We start from the raw sequence: 15,578 nt of genomic DNA, 5'->3' as shown, positions 1-15,578 counted from the left end.
MAGACAACAGCAACTCATCGATTTGCTTTTGGCATTTTTACTGAGTTCCAGCATTTATTTACAAGCAGMCGGGAAATTTCACTCCCACCCTGAGGTCTTGGCAGTGTCACAAGGTCAGACTCTGAGAAAAGTAATTTTTAACCTGAAGAACTCACCCTTAAACCCAGCAGCAAGACCTGGTCTAGCTGGGGCTGGCCTGGACTGAGGCTGTACCAAAGGCAAAGATTCTCCTCCAAGGAGTCTGGAATCTTCCCTTCAGACAGAACTGGGGTTTGTTGGGTTTTTTTTTGTTTTTTTTTTCCAAGGGATTTGAAAGCCAAAAGTACCTAAAAGTGAGTCCTGAGCTGATCCCAGCTGCCTGGAGCTCTGGGCACTCCTCACTGCAGCTCTCAGAGCAGGTCTCAGGCTGGTTCCCCTCAGCTTGGTTCCTCTTGGGAGGAGATGGTCARGACAAGATGGACATCATGACCAAACTGAGGAGCAGGGCAGGCAGGAGGTGGAATGCCATGGCCACACTCCCCAGAGGGGCTGAGGACAGTGCTGGAGGACAGAGAGGGGATGAGAGCAAAGAAATCAGTGACCAAACCACTGTGGGGAAAACCTCCCTTTGTGCCCCATCCAGAGATTCCCCTTGCCCCATCCAGGGATTCTCTTTGCCCATCCAGGGATTCTCTTTGCCCATCCAGGGATTTCCCTTGCCCCATCCAGAGATTCCTCTTGTCCCATCCAGGGATTCTCTTTGCCCATCCAGGGATTTCCCTTGCCCCATCCAGGGATTCTCCTTGCCCCATCCAGAGATTCTCCTTGCCCCATCCAGGGATCCTCCTTTCCTCTCTGACCCTGGCACACAGCATCACCGATCTGAGCCTGGGGCCTGGAACTGGAGTCTTTGAGTTTCCTTCGACCCAAACCACCCTGTRATCCCRATTCTAAGCCCAAATCCAAYCCCCCACYRAGGAGGAAGGCCTGRAACTCCCTCAGYTGGGCTGCTCAGCCAGCAGGGATGMTCCCAGTGGGATTCYAGGATTGYYCCTCRCATTGCACCCACAATTTCCCCTGTAGGGCTTTGGGTTCCTCAGCAGAGAAGAACCTGCTGTCCCATTTTCAATCCTTGCTGCAACCCCAAAATAAACCTTTAAAGCCCAGCCATCAGAGGCCCCAGAAATACCTGGGAACCTGGGGGTGATGATGTTGATGTAGCCCTCCTGTGTGCCCCCCGTGAGGCCAATGTGGAGCTTGTCCAGCTCYGACTGTTTCTGCACCCGGATCCAGTCACGGACGGGAGCCCGGTATTGCCACCGGGCCAGCTCGGGGAGGTTCAGCCCCAGCAGACCCTGCACYTCAGGAGGGGTCAGGCTCTAGGAGAAATCACAGAGAAAGATATGGGGTGGCAGTGTGGCCATGGACACGGCACTTCTGGCCTGGGAAATGATGGGGTTTCCAYTGGCACAGGGGAAATTCCTGGGAGWGGTTTCACTGGGACAACYTTCCCTYGGGATRTGGTGGTCCCTCAAGGGCTCGTTCTGCTGTCCTCTGATGCCAAATCTCCCATGTTCAGCTGGGGCTCCCACCCTGTTTAAATCACTGGGATTTCCTYCCAAACTGGTGACATTACTGGTTGYCTTGTSTGGAGTTCTGTGGTCTTGTGGTCCCCTGTCCCCTGCCACTGCCACCAGGAGGGCCTGCCCTGAAGCAATTCCACTGGCTTTACATCCATTTTGGACCCCAAATTACATTTTCAAAGTAATTTCAGGTCTTTTCTCCACTTTCTACCATTCCAGCATCATTCTGGATTTGATGGAATCAGCCTGATTTCCTTCAATGGACAGCAGCAGCAAACCCAAGCAAAAAACATTACAAAATACAAGGAATCACAGAATTCCAAGGCCCAGCTCACCATCAGAGAGTCTTTTCTCAAAGCCACGAACGTGCTGATGTTCATGTTGACRTTGTCCTTGCTGAGAGCCTTGAGATCTGCGGCAGGAGCACCCCCTGGGAGCAAAGCAAGGAGAAGATCAAGGGATGGGGGACCCCAAARGAGCTCTGCTGGGGTTCTCTGCACAAACTGAGGATTTCTCAAAAACCCATTAGGCTGGGGTTGGTGCCACAGTGAGATCCAGCTGCAAAATATATGGATGCTGCTCCTTTTTTATTGGGAGTGGTTTTGYTGGGTGTTAAAAATCCGTGGCAGTGCCACACAACGGATTGAGGGGTGAGAAGGGYTTGGAAAAATTCTTGGCTTAACAGAAGGGGAAAAAAACAACCCTGTGAGATAAATCCTGAGTTTGATTTTCCCTGGGATGCTCTCTGACAACTGATTTGGGCAACTCAAAGCAGGCACAGAATCCTTCAGTAATACTTTAGGCCACCCTCAGTTTGGAAAGACAAACTTTTAACAACTTGGCTTTGAAAATTCCCAAATCTTTGATGGATTTGGATACCCATTGGGCTTGCGGCTGAGAAGTCTCTTTCCCCTGGATTTTTACATACCCAGGTAAGGTAAAATCAGCTCATAGTAAGCAGGGAAATGGTGCTGGTCAGCGAAAGCAGCTTTGGCTTTCTGGTACAAGATGTTCTTCGTCTGCTGGGAACAGGCTGAAGGATCCAGAGATGCCAGTCTGCAGTAAAATAAAGATTTAGAGTGAAACAAGCTTCTATTATCCTCAACCTCTGTGTTTTTCACTTATTCTGAGTGGGTTTTTTGGGATTCTCTGCAGAGGACAGGTGATCCTTCTTCCCAGATGAATGTAGGGAAGCTGAGAGGAAAAATAATGGCTCTGTTTCCTGCTGAGAATTGTCTTTCAAGCGATGATGGCTCTGATGGTGCCCAATAAATTAGTGTGCTTGCCAAACCATAATTAATTAATTTCATTTTCCAGTCTCTGAGAGGAATTAAAGTTGGAAATGCCTAAAACCCAAGAGGATGTGGCACCTGAGGACCTGGTTTAGTGTTAACCATGCTGGTGGGTGATGACCTTGGTGGCCTTTTCCAACCTTAACGACTGTCTAATTCTACAGAATTAAATTTAAATAAGTCTTCTGCAGATGAAAGCAGAAAAAAGAAAGAGTCCAGATCTACTGCCTGCTGAGATGAAATCAGGTTTGATTGGAAATCTGAGCCCTTCCTGGCAGGACAGGCACAAAGGTTTCAAACCTGACACAGGGCAAGTTCCAAGCTGCTTCCTAAATTTCCTTTCCCTGAGTGCAGAAAAAAAGGAAAAGCACTCACAGATGGGAAAAGATTTTTGCCAGGAGCCAAGAACATCCTGATTTTTGACTYACTTGAGGCTGGAGGGCTGGATGGCCTCCAGGTCAGTGGTGTTCAGCAGGCACACGTAGCCCATGCCGATGGCATTCAGGGCTGTGGTGTTCAAGGGGTTGCCCAGCTCCATGTAGCGTTTGATTGCCACCGAGGCCTGGAAACACAATTAGTTTAATTAATTTAATTGAACCAGAACTCATAGTTTCATCCCCCAAAGGAACACGTGCAATAATGAAAAAAATCAAACAGAACCATTTCAAATCTGTTCCTTGGGCCACCCAACCTCGTGGCACCACGGATGCTTCRACCACCTTTGAGCCCACTCAGTTAATCCCAAACCAGCCCCCAAATCKGGGAAGCAAACCCTACCAGAGAGTCCGAGGGCTGGCTTTTCAGGAAGGCAGCCAACATGTCAGCTGAGCTTATGTTCCAGCTGGAGACCTCCTCTGGGGTGATGAGGGGCAGCAGAGGGTTCAGGCTGGGGAGCAGATTTTCGGGATACCCATTGGGATACCTCTGTGGAGACAGCGTTGTTGTGAGTACAGAGTGTGGCAGTGGGGTGAGGGCATGGGGTTCACTCTGATGTCTTAGGATTTCAGCTTCTCTATTTCCATGTATTTGTAACCCTGGAACTCTTCAGTGGGTAACTCCAGATCCCACAGACAGTGCTGAGCTCCTCCTCTCCCATTTTTACACAAAACAATTCCCCTCCAGCCCCAAACTCAAGGACACCTCATTGTGCCAGGCCCCAAGAGATGAAAACAACAGAGAATTGGGGGAGCCAACTTGGAGTGAATGACTGCATTGGCTGAAGCTGGAATTGGAGGATTCAGCCCCGATGTGCAAATGGACAAAAGTGAGAAAGCATAAAAAACTCATGAGTCATTGTCCATTTTGAGTGCAGCCCCTGGATGGGCTGGGACTGCTYTGAAGGCCCTGCAATAAACAGAACTGCTTTTTATTCTCTGAATTTTGTCCAGCCTCTGGTTTAGGGAGCTGGATTCAGGCATCAGCTCTGAGGGAAGGTGAAGTGATGGGTTCAGGGCTGTTCCCAGCTCTCTGATGGGAGAACAGAGGGAGGATGGATCCACACTCTGCTCAGAGGTGCTCAGTGAAGGGCTGAGGGCCAACAGGCAAGGAAAACTCTGATTAGAGATAGAAATAAGAGATAATAAATAGGTGTTATCCCAGCAAATCCTGGGAGAGGAGCTGAGAGATGCTGGAATAGTGGTCCCTGGAGATCCTAAATTCACCAGGGCGAGTCCCTGAGCAAYCCCATCAGTGGGAATTTGCCATTTTTCGGCTGGTATTACCTCATCCATGTATTCCTTGAGCACAGCCAGCTGCTGGATGCTGAAGGGGTAGGTGAGGATCTGGGAGAGGTGATTTTCCACGGAGGCGTTCCGCAGGCAGGCGCGCAGCTCCTCGGGGGTATAGWAGGTGGGCATCAGGTCACTGTCCAGAATGTCCTGTGTGATCTCCAGGTCAGCTGGGCAACCTGGGGAAGCCCCAGCAAACCCAGGGTTAAATGAAATCCTTTTGCTCCAACCTTCGAATCCCAGAATCGTTTYGGTGGGAAAAACCTCCCAAGATTGATCTGTGCTCCATCCCCACCTCGTCCCCAGCCCAGGGCACTGAGTGCCACCTCCAGGAATTCCTTGGGCACCTCCAGAGATGGGGACTCCCAACCTCCCTGGGAGGAGTGCCTGACAAGCCCCAGGCTGTAGGGTAATCCCTGATCCCAGTGGAAATTCCTGTGGATCAGAGGGAGCTCCCTCACCATCTGCACGTTTGTGCCGGCTGGGCAGGAGCTCCCCAACRACGGCGGCCAGGTCTGCCCTGGACAGCGAGGAATCCCAGGCAAAGTTCCTCAGCCAGGTGGTTAAAGCATTCTGCAAGGAAAAGGGATCATCAGGGGGATCTGGGAATCGCTGGGATCCTGGCTGTGCCCCCAGTACAACCCCTGCCACTCCTGCAGCAGGCTCTGAGCCCGGGGATCCTTCCCTGCTGAGCCAAAAGTGATCCCTTAAATGYTGGAATTCTCCCTTTCCCCAGCCCACCACAAAGTGCTGTGCAGAGTTAATTCCTGCTCTCCCCCTCTGGAGCTCCACTGCAGTGACAGGAAGGGACTGACAGGGAGCTGCTCCAGGCTGTCAKCTCGAGGAACCCTCACTTCTCACAGAGCGCCATCCCTTTGGCACCAGGCTTCTTGCAAAAGGGGAAAATGCTGGAAACAGACCGACTGAACAGCTCCCAGAATATTCTATCCATGCTCTGAGCCCCGGGAGTGCTTCCCAAACTCCCCACCCCTGCCTGGAGGACCCACCTTGGGAATCTGCCGCAGGATGCTGTGACCCAGCACGGGGATCAGCCCATTGAGCTCACTCAGGGTGAAGGCTGACCACGCTGCAGGAGGCCTGCAGAGCAAAAACGGGCAAAACTGAGCAGGGATCAGCTCTCAAGGAGGAACAAAACAAAGAAAAACACCTTTAAATCCCCCAGGATTACATCCTTGTAACATCTGACGTTAAGAAAACATGGGGTTTAAATCCTAAAATACCTCAATTGCTTCCTGCTGCCCCAAACTTCCTTCCAGCAGAGCAGGGGAAGTTGTCAGGGATGTGAATCATGGCAGCTGGGTGGGAAAAGGGCCTTGAACAAACACATTCTTTCCTTAAGCATAGAAGCCAAAGAATTTCTGTTGCTCACTATGGCCCAACTCAGTGCCAAGATCTTGGGGCAACTGATAGAGGAAGGAAAATATTTTGCTTCCCCCTGAGTTGGAATCAGGCATTTATCAGGAACCTGTCACTGAACAGGTAGAGGCAGAATGTTTCCTGCAAGGCTGCAGCTGACAAACAGCTTGAACACACCTGTGACTACCAGGACAGCCAGAGAGGTTTGGTTAATGAAAAATGGACCAAAAGAAAAGTTTTTATAACTAGAGCAAGAGAGACACAGAGATGACAACTTATTTTTCAGGAGAATTCCAGCCAGGCYTTTCAGCTGAAATAATTTCAACCAAAACAACATAAAAGACCTAATGTAAAGCTCAAAAAGAATAAATTTTTGGAGGATTTTTGGTCAAGGTGGTTGGCTGTAGTTCACTCAGGTTTTAGTAGAGCAATGTATTTGATTAAGGGAGCAATTTGGTGATGTCCAGGATAACAACCCATACCAGGAGAACAATCTATACTGGAGAAAAAACCATGCTAGGAGAAAAAAAACCAGGAGAAAAACCAATGACAGGAGAACAACCCATGCTAGGAGAAAAACCCTTACCAGGAGAACAACCCATACCAGGAGAAAAACCCTTACCAGGAGAACAAACCACACCAGAATAACAATACCACACCAGGAGAAAAACCCACGCCAGAAGAATAACCCATGCCAGGAGAACAAACCCTACTACGAGAAAACCCCTCACCAGTAGAAAAATCCATATCAGGAGAAAAACCAATGCCAGGAGAACAACCCATGCCAGGAGAACAATCCATACCCAAAGGTGGTGTTGCCACTGCTGATGACGTCCCTGATGGCCTCCTCTTGGTCAGGCAGGAAGGACCCACAGTGGCTCAGATCCTTCAGCAAGCTGCCACCAGAGCCCCTGATGTASTCCCCATCCAGCTCACAGACCAGCCAGCCCAGGATCTCGGCATCTTCCTCGTTTATTTGAGTGCCAGGGATTCTCTGGAACAGCACAAGGTGGAGGTGTTAATGGGATAGAGCATCCCTGCATCCCCATCCCTGCAGAACCCCAATCCTTCTCCTCATACCAGACATTCCAGAGCCTCCAGGAGCAGCTGCTGCCTCTGAGGGGCCTCTCTGGGCAGAACATCCCCGTTTGCCTGCCCAACATTGCTGAAGAACTGCCTGCAGCTCCCYGTGGCTGCGTAGTCCGAGGGGCTGGAAAGACAAATTCTCCATGAAGTTTGGGAATGATGGCAAGCTCAGCATGTGCTATGCCCATTAAAATATCTTCCACATCTGCTCACTGAGCTCCGTGGGTTGTCCTTCCCTAGTTTTCCCCTCTTCCACATTCTTTAAAAATTAATTTTCACCTTTAGGAAACTGCTGCAAAACCCAGTTTAAAATTGTTTTAAAGGATCAGTTTAAATTGTTTTTAAGGTCTGGTTTAAATTGTTTTTAAGGTTTTTAAAAAGTCTTAAAAGGTTTGGATACAGAACCACAGTGGGAAGGTACTAGAACAAGGGGATACACTTTATTCCTAGTTTTCTTTGAGGCTGTAAAGGAAAAACCCATTCAGAGGCCTGAGAATGCTAAAAYTTGGCCYTKGRCACTTCCAGGGATCCARGGRCAGCCACAGCTTCTCTGGGCACCCTSTGCCARGGCCTCCCCACCCTCCCAGGGAAGGATTTRTTCCCAAAATYCCATAWAAATCTACCCTTCTTCAGCTTCCTGCAATCCTACTTTTTAATCCCCATAGAGAGGCCTAAAGAGTTCTGCACTAATCCCTCTTTTTCCCATTAAATACTAAGGCAACCACATGAAAATCAGAGCACAGTTACCTTAAAAACAGCAGCAGGTCTTTGGGATAACTGTCCAAATCCYTGGGAATGCCATGCAGCGTCACCATCTTCAGCAAACAGCTCAGCTGGAAGGACACCAGGGATTGCATCAAAGAGAGAAATGAGCAGAAAACATAAGGAAAAGATAAAATAATKGAAATATTTTACTCTGCTCTGAAGAAAGAAAAAAGAATGAGGGGAAGAAAGATGGGAATGAGAGGGTTTGGTTCCTGAGAATCAATTTGGATTTGGACTGCTCCTGTTTTCAGAGAAATTCGGAACTGTGAGATGGACATCCAGGRCATTTGTTCACATGAAGGGACCCACAGGGACCATCCAGTCCAACTCCTGGCTCTGCCCAGACACCCCAACAATCCCCCCGTGCCTGTGTCACCCTCTGGTGGAAGAACCTTTCCCTAAAATCCATCCTAACCTCCCCARCACATTCCTGCTCCAGTCCCTTCAGCTCCAAGGGTTGTTCTGGCTGAATGATCCTCATTGGTACCTTCAGAACAACTTCAAACATCTGCAGTTTGGGAATTACCTGGTCCTCTCCCAGCCTGACATTCTTCCTCCTCATGATCTTGGCCAGCTCCTGGAACCTCTCTGCATCCACAGCATCGACAGCTGCGCAGGTGAAGCCCTGGAGGACAGACTGGGAAAGMCTGGACATTCCCAGAAGGAAAATCAGGACAGGGTCCTCAGGAAGGTGCATTCAGAGCAGGACACTGATGCTGATTCCATGATTTTCCAGATTTAAATCATGGTTTTCATGATTTTTCATCTCAGATATTTCAAAAGTTTGTACCAGCCCCTCTAAATCAATCCCTGGAATCGCCCTGTGGAAGGCTGGCGTGTTCCCTGATTGGAAATGCCTTCCAAAGGCAATCTGGTGCCAGATTCCAGGTGCAGCCTGAACCAGAAGCATCAYTTTAGCAAGAAAATGTGGCTCCTGGGTTGTATTTTACAGCTGAGCCCTGGTAAATCTCAGCGTGCCACGTCTGTGTTTGGGTTTACATTTGGTTTCCCATCTGTTTCTATGGATCCAACAGGGTGGGAGTGCCATATGCACTGCGGGAAAATTGGGAATTGTCAGCAAAACAAACGTGGGAAAGGGAAAGAGGGCAATCTTTACCTGCTGAAGTCGGGCTCTGCCTTCACCACATCGCTGAAAAACATGGCAGCCTGGGAAGCAAATCAGAGCTCAGAGGTTTTCCAGGAGAAATGGCCCTGTTTCCAGGTGGATTTGTGRAATTCATGGCCCCACAGAAGCCAGGGATGGCAGGGAGGGGGAAGGAAGGACCCACACCCCATACCTGCTCTCTGGTCCACGTTTTGTTGTTGAGGTCCTGGACATTGGGCTTGTCTTCCCCAAAAACAAGCAGGGATTTTGGGATGTAGCTGGCCAGGGTGTCGGGAATCTGTTTGACCAGCTCAGCAGGGTGGGCAAYGCTGGAGGAAACCTTTAAAAAAACTCCAATAAATCAAACCACAGAAATTCCTTACTCCAAATCACGGCAACATCGGAACCAGAGAATCATTTAGGCAGGAAAAACCTCCAGGATTGAGTCCAACCTTTAATTAATTCTGCTCTATTTATATTCTTTCCTGGGAGCATCCATAAGGAAGAAATTTCTGGGACCACCCCATAAAACAAATCACTMCATAAAACAAATCACTCCAYAAAACAAATCMCTRCTGCCCTTGTCCCCAAGAGGCTGAGTGGGCTAAGGACCTCCACACAGGCACAGTGAGAGGACTTGAGATGCTTTTCCTGTCTGGCCATGACAAATTCCAGCAGGGAATGCTGTCTGGGCACRCAGGTGTGTCACACCCCGCYCTGGGTCACCAGTGCTCCCAGTTTGGCTCCTGCAGAGGGAAATCAAGGTCACCTTTTCCACCAAGGTCCTCTTGAGGGCCGGGGGCAGCGTGTCCACGTGCTGGGCRAAGCTGGGCAGCTGGAGAGCTTCCAAAACCACCTGTGGGGCCAGAGCCCGCACTGTGCTGCTGTTGAGGCCGCCCACCAAACTGCCCAGCTCGGCCAGGCTCTGTCCATCCACGATCTGCAAGGGAATCCYGGAATTACTCAGGCTGGCAAAGGTTATAAGGGATCCCCGTGCTCAAGCTGTGCCCCATCCCCACCTTGCCCTCAGCCCAGAGCTCCGAGTGCCATCTCCAGGAATTCCTTGGGCAGTGCCTGCCCTCCAGTGCCTGCCCATCCTTCCCATGAGGGAATTCCCCCCTTCCCATGAGGAAATTGCCCCCCACCTTCCATGAGAGATTTCCCCCCTTCCATGAGGAAATTGCTCCCCTTCCATGAGGGAATTCCTCCCTTCCATGAGGATATTGCCCCCTTCCCATGAGGAAATTCCCACCCTTCCCATGAGGAAATTCCCACCCTTCCCATGAGGGAATTTCCCCCCTTCCCACAAGGGAATTTCCCCCTTCCCATGAGGATATGGCCCCCTTCCATGAGGGAATTCCCCCCTTCCCGTGAGGAAATTCTCCCTTTCCCATGAGGAAATTCCCTGCTTCCATGAGGAAATTTCCCCTTTCCCATGAGGAAATTCCCCCCCGCCTTCCCACGAGGGAATTCTCCCCCTCTCATGAGGAAATTCCCCCCTTCCATGAGGAAATTCCAGCCTTACCATGAGGAAATTCTCCCCTTCCATGAGGGAATTTCCCCCTTCCATGAGGATATTCCCCCCTTCCATGAGGAAATTTCCCCCCTTCCCATGCGGAAATTCCCTTCTTCCCATGAGGAAATTCCCACCCTTCCCATGAAGGAATTCCTCCTTTCCATCAGGATATTGCCTCCCTTCCCCTGAGGGAATTCCCACCCTTCCCATGAGGAAATTTCCCCTTCCCATGAGGAAATTCCCCCTTCCATGAGGATATTCCCCCCTTCCATGAGGAAATTTCCCCTTCCCATGAGGAAATTCCCCCTTCCATGAGGATATTCCCCCATTCCATGAGGATATTCCCCCGATGTGTGGATTTGTGTACCTGGTAGCCGGATCGGAGCAGTTTGCTGACGATGGCCGAGGCCTGCTCATTGTTCCAGCCGCGGATCCTCCCCAGGGCGGGCAGAGCCGCTCGCAGGTCCTGCCCGGGAATGCTGCTCTGGATGTTGGACACGGAGAGCCCCAGGACAGCCTGGCCCAAGGATTCCAGCACTGCTGGAGAGAAATCCTCCAGCTTCCTCAGCAGGGAGGACGCGACCTGCAAAGGCGCCATGGGCAGTCAGAGGAGCCATGAGGGAGGTACCGATCCCACAGCCTTTGGAGGCCTTAAAACCCCAGATTTCTGCCTCTTTTATTTTTRTTTTTATGCTGAAGGCTGCTGAGGGATAATTTCCACCCACTGAGAGCTGCGGGGTGGTGCAAACAACAGCCAGACACCACAACAAAGGCACATGGTGACCTAGCGGGGTGTGACAGGAGGGGACACCAGAGCTGACCCCAATCCTGCTGGGATTTGTGAAGTGTTGTGGATTCCCAGGGCTCACCTGCAGCTCTGGGGCTGTCAGGGAGGATGGAGATCTCCCTCCAGGGATCCCTCTGCTCCATGGGCAGCTCTTCCCGAGGCGCTGGGCCACGGCCAAAGCCTCCTCCTTGCTAAGGTTCCTGATGGCTGAGGGGCTCAGGAAGCAAATCAACCTGTCCGGGAGGCTGGGGGGGAAAAAGGACAGTGGGACTCCATCAGACCTTTCCCCTTTTCCTGAGGATGCTTTGTCCCAGGCATGTTTCCCCCAATTCCTTTTAGCTCTGATGATGCCAGTGCTCCAGCTCAGAGAGCATTGCCATGCCCTGGAAARCTCTGGCCATCAGGTGGAGCTGGCACTGCAGGGAAATCACCTCCCAAGAAACAGAACTTGGGATCTGGCTCTCCTCGAGACTCAGGGCAGTGGGGTTATTTGAAAAGGAAACCTTTAAACAGAAACTCCATGGAACCTTCAAACAGAAAATTAATAGAACCCTTAAACAGAAAATTAACAGAACACTTAAACAGAAAATTATCAAAACCTTCAAACAGGAAATTAACAGAACTTTTAAAAGAGGTTTAAATGAAACCCCCACTCAAACTCTTGCTACATCACAGTCCCCACGCCGAGCCATCCCAGGAAATCAGATCTCATCAGATCCATACCTGGACAGTGYAAAACCAGGAGCAGAGGTCAGGAGGAGGGTGTAGTACAGAGCAGTCTCCCGGAGCAAGTTGAGGTTCTTTACCATCTCTACATCGATCGGATCCCTGGCRAACTTTTGAAGCTGAGGGGGAAAAGAAATAAAAAGGAAAATAATTCAGATGAATCTTTCAATCCTGACAGTCTCTTGGGATGGTTTGAACCAACATCAGGGGTTTTCAGCTGGGTTTAAAGTTGTGCTGAGRTTTTTTTGTTTTGTTTTCAAGTGAACACTGGGACCTTGACCAAATTCGGGGCAGTTCCTCTTATTGATTCCAGTGTGCTTCCTGCAGAATTMCCTACATGAAACCAACTTCTGGGCAAGTCCCTCCCATCACATGATGRGGGAAAAAATAACTGCAGTGAGTGTTCACCTCATATCAACAAGAGAACTATTCCTGATAGCAGCACTCCAGGGATTTCAAGGCCAGGCTGGATGAGGTTTGGAGCACCCTGGGATAGTGGGAGGTGTCCCTGYYCATGTCAGGGGGTGGAATGGGATGGGTGAGCTTTAAATCCTTCCAACCCAAACCATTCTGGGGTTCTGATTTGGCTCAGGGCAGGATTGGGACCTCCTAAGCTCTCTATCCCCAGGAGGCTGCACTCACCGTTGGCTCATCCGCAAAAAGCTGCAGGTCGTCCACAGTGGCATGCTCCAGGAAGGACCCAAGATAATTCCGGAACCAAGCCGTGGAATTCAGAGCTGGAATGGCTTCGCTGAAGCATTTCTGGTTGGATTCTGCAGTCAGAGAAACAGACACCATCAAATCATCTGCACTGGGTCAGGAAATCTGCAGGAATTAGAGATTTCTGAGAGTGGAAGAGGCTTCAGTCCATCATGGAACTCTGAGAGCTCTGGAATGCCTCTGTCACACTCAAATCCCCATCTTCACACTACAAATTCCAAGGGATGGGACAAATGCTTAAAGAAAAAAATCCCAGCCTCCCAAACATTTCATCYCCAGCCTGTTTGTTCCTCCCTCCAAATCTGCCAGAAGCTTTTTCCAGGACATTCAATCTGTGCATGAAAGCTCCTGCCTGGGTCCCTTTCTGAGCTGGATCCTTTAACTATCAGAACCAAACCCTGCATCTCCCTTTCCCACCAAAAACAGTAAATGGCCTTTTTATAAATAAAAATCTCAGGTTAATAAAGCCTTCAGTCAGGGAAATGATTCCCGAATCTGCTTCTCACTGACATTCCCAGCTTGTTTCCTTTGGAGATTCACAAAAACTCTGCGCAGGCTCAGCCCTGGGACAGATCTCAGCTCATTTCATGAGTGGCTTTAAGAATTCTGGGTTTTCTGGAAGAAAATCAAGTCATTTACCGTCCTGGATGAGGAAGTGTTTGATCCCAGTGTAAAGATTCCTCTGCTCTTCCACAGGGAGTTGGGAATAGATTCCATCCAGGGCAGCGACCCTAAATAGGGGTGAGGAAGGCAAACACCTCAAACATTGCTCAGGTCAGTGCTGGGCTCTCACAAAACCCAGATATTCTCAATCCCACCCTTTTCCAGAGCTCCCCAAGTGGTTCCCCATCCCAGGATGTCCCAGGACGCTGCTCTGGGGACACAGAGGGGACATTCACACTCACACCAGCCGGAATTCCTCACAGGACACATCCTTGGCACGGAGGCAACCAAAGACCTCGGGATCCACCAGGAATGGCTGAAGCCCCCTGTGGACCCACTGGGCCAGCACTGGGGGGGTCTCGATGCCGGGCACTCGCAGAATCCTCTCCCACAGCCCGTTCACCAGGACCAGGCTCCACTCCGGGGAAAGCGGCACGTGGGAAAACTGGAAGCAGAGAGGAGGAGAAACCCATGAATTTCAGGGAATTCCAACCAGACATCAACATCAGCCCGCGTGAATCTGAATGCTGGGAACAGAAATTGTTAGCTGGAATAAGGCTCTTYCCAAAATAAGGTAAAAAAGTGAGGAATTTGAAAGAAAACCTTTGCCTGGAGAACAAAAAGTTGGATTTGGGAATACTTACCCGCTGGCTGAACGCAGCCAGGGAGGCCAAAAGCTTCTTGGTGTCATATTTGGAAAAGAAGAGAATGGAATATTCTGGATCCACAGCCGTGACAGGTTTGGAGGCCAGGCAGGAATATAAGGAAATGAGGAAATCATCCTGAAGGTCCTGGAGCCAAATTCCCTGGAAAAACAAAGGGAAATGCAAATAAAGATGATMAAGGATGGATGGATTATGTCTAGAGATGAAATCACCTTCAGGTGGTTCATCCACACCTGGGCATTTGGAAAGGAATTCTCCCTTGAGTGGGGGAAAATACTGGCACAGGTTTTAAACATTCTGTCCAAAGAACTCTCCAAAAATTTGCCATTTGATCTAACTAGAAACTCGCATGGAGAGYTTTTTCATTCCCAAACATTTTTCAAGGAAACAGTTGACAAATGGTAGAATTAAAAAAYAAAATCAAGAAAAAAATGAAACACCAAAAAAAAGCCCTGAACCCACAAAAAAAMCCCAAAATAAACCCCACCAACAAATATTTGCAGAAATGCCCTCTTTTTGTAAGAAATACTTCCCAAAAAATGTCAATTGTTGTCTATTTAGAGAGCAAACCTGGAACATTCCAGGTGGCATTGTCCAGACTGCAACCACTTTTAATTGTGTTTTTACCACTTCTAATTGTACTTTTACCCCTTCTAATTGTGTTTTTACCCCTTCTAATTGTGCTTTATCCCAACAGCCCAGGGCGACTTTCCCACAGAGATTTGTTCCAACGCTGTGATGCCGATTTTTAAGAGCCAATTTGATTTGGAAAGACCTTTTGTTCCACCTTCCTTCTCACTTGAGAGGTTTGGAAAAGGGAAATCCTCCTTCCAAAAGGTCTCTGTGGTGGCTCAGCCACTCCTGAGCCCCAGAGAAGATGTTCCCTGGGAGGGGTGGCACTGCCACCCTCAAGGCTCGGGGTGGATGAAAACCTGGACAAAGCTTTGGCTGCTCCACCCACAACCACCACTGGGGCTGGTTTTAAGAATTCCCCAGGGAAAACAATCCCAGCACCACGGGAAGCAGGGATTGTCCTTACCTGTGCACAGGCAAGTTGGTCAAAAGTGAGGCTGCACGGGGAGGTTTGGCCTTGGGCCACCTCCAGGAGCTGCTCCTGGCTGGCACTGKGGGGACAGCAAGGACATCACTGGGAAAGCTGCTCCAGACCCACGGGAACTGGGGCAGGATGGGCTGGAAACTGCGGGGAAAGTGGATGTGGAGCTGGGAAGGACCTGGATGGGGAAGAGCTGAGTGGGGAGAGAGTTGGTGGAGCTGGGGCAGAACCGGTGGGAGCTGGGGAAGAGTTGGACGAGGGTAGAACTGGAGGGGAGCTGGGGAAGGACTGGATGGGGGTAGAAATGATGGGGGAGCTCGGACAGGACTTGTTGGGAGCTGGGGCACAACTGGAGGGGGATAAAACAGGTGGGGCACTGGGGCAGAACCAGTGGGGAGCTGGGGCAGAACTGGATGGGGGCAGAACAGGAGGGCTCTGGGGCAGAGCTGGATGGGGAACTGGRACAGAATCAGAGGGGAGCTGGGACAGATCTGGAGGAAGACAGGAAGGAGGATCCAGCCCTCTCCAGAGAT

General features: G+C 50.1%; 1 protein-coding gene and 1 long non-coding RNA gene across 2 annotated transcripts; both read right to left on the bottom strand.

The window, feature by feature from the left end:
* Positions 1-13: 13 nt before the first annotated feature.
* Positions 14-12,057, bottom strand: MSLN (mesothelin). The gene is made up of 19 exons (XM_057371291.1): positions 11,941-12,057; positions 11,300-11,462; positions 10,798-11,013; positions 9,684-9,854; positions 9,108-9,254; positions 8,927-8,976; positions 8,336-8,456; positions 7,792-7,877; positions 7,039-7,168; positions 6,762-6,952; positions 5,589-5,679; positions 5,043-5,154; positions 4,576-4,760; positions 3,632-3,778; positions 3,283-3,416; positions 2,491-2,618; positions 1,898-1,992; positions 1,169-1,358; positions 14-540 (listed from the first exon to the last, which is right to left on the bottom strand). Exons 1-19 carry the CDS (start codon positions 12,024-12,026, stop codon positions 446-448), a joined length of 2,538 nt encoding a protein of 845 aa, XP_057227274.1. The 5' UTR covers positions 12,027-12,057; the 3' UTR covers positions 14-445.
* A 534-nt stretch (positions 12,058-12,591) lies between these two features.
* On the bottom strand, positions 12,592-14,129 carry LOC130576545 (uncharacterized). The gene is made up of 4 exons (XR_008965666.1): positions 13,971-14,129; positions 13,569-13,771; positions 13,303-13,394; positions 12,592-12,716 (listed from the first exon to the last, which is right to left on the bottom strand). It is a non-coding gene; the product is annotated as an uncharacterized LOC130576545 (long non-coding RNA).
* Positions 14,130-15,578: the final 1,449 nt, after the last annotated feature.

The sequence above is a fragment of the Malurus melanocephalus genome, unplaced genomic scaffold (genome assembly GCF_030028575.1).
Source record: "Malurus melanocephalus ecotype Western Australia unplaced genomic scaffold, MMel_1.1 scaffold_143, whole genome shotgun sequence".
In the NCBI taxonomy this organism is placed as follows: domain Eukaryota; kingdom Metazoa; phylum Chordata; class Aves; order Passeriformes; family Maluridae; genus Malurus; species Malurus melanocephalus.
This window is presented reverse-complemented; position numbering and strand designations above follow the sequence as displayed.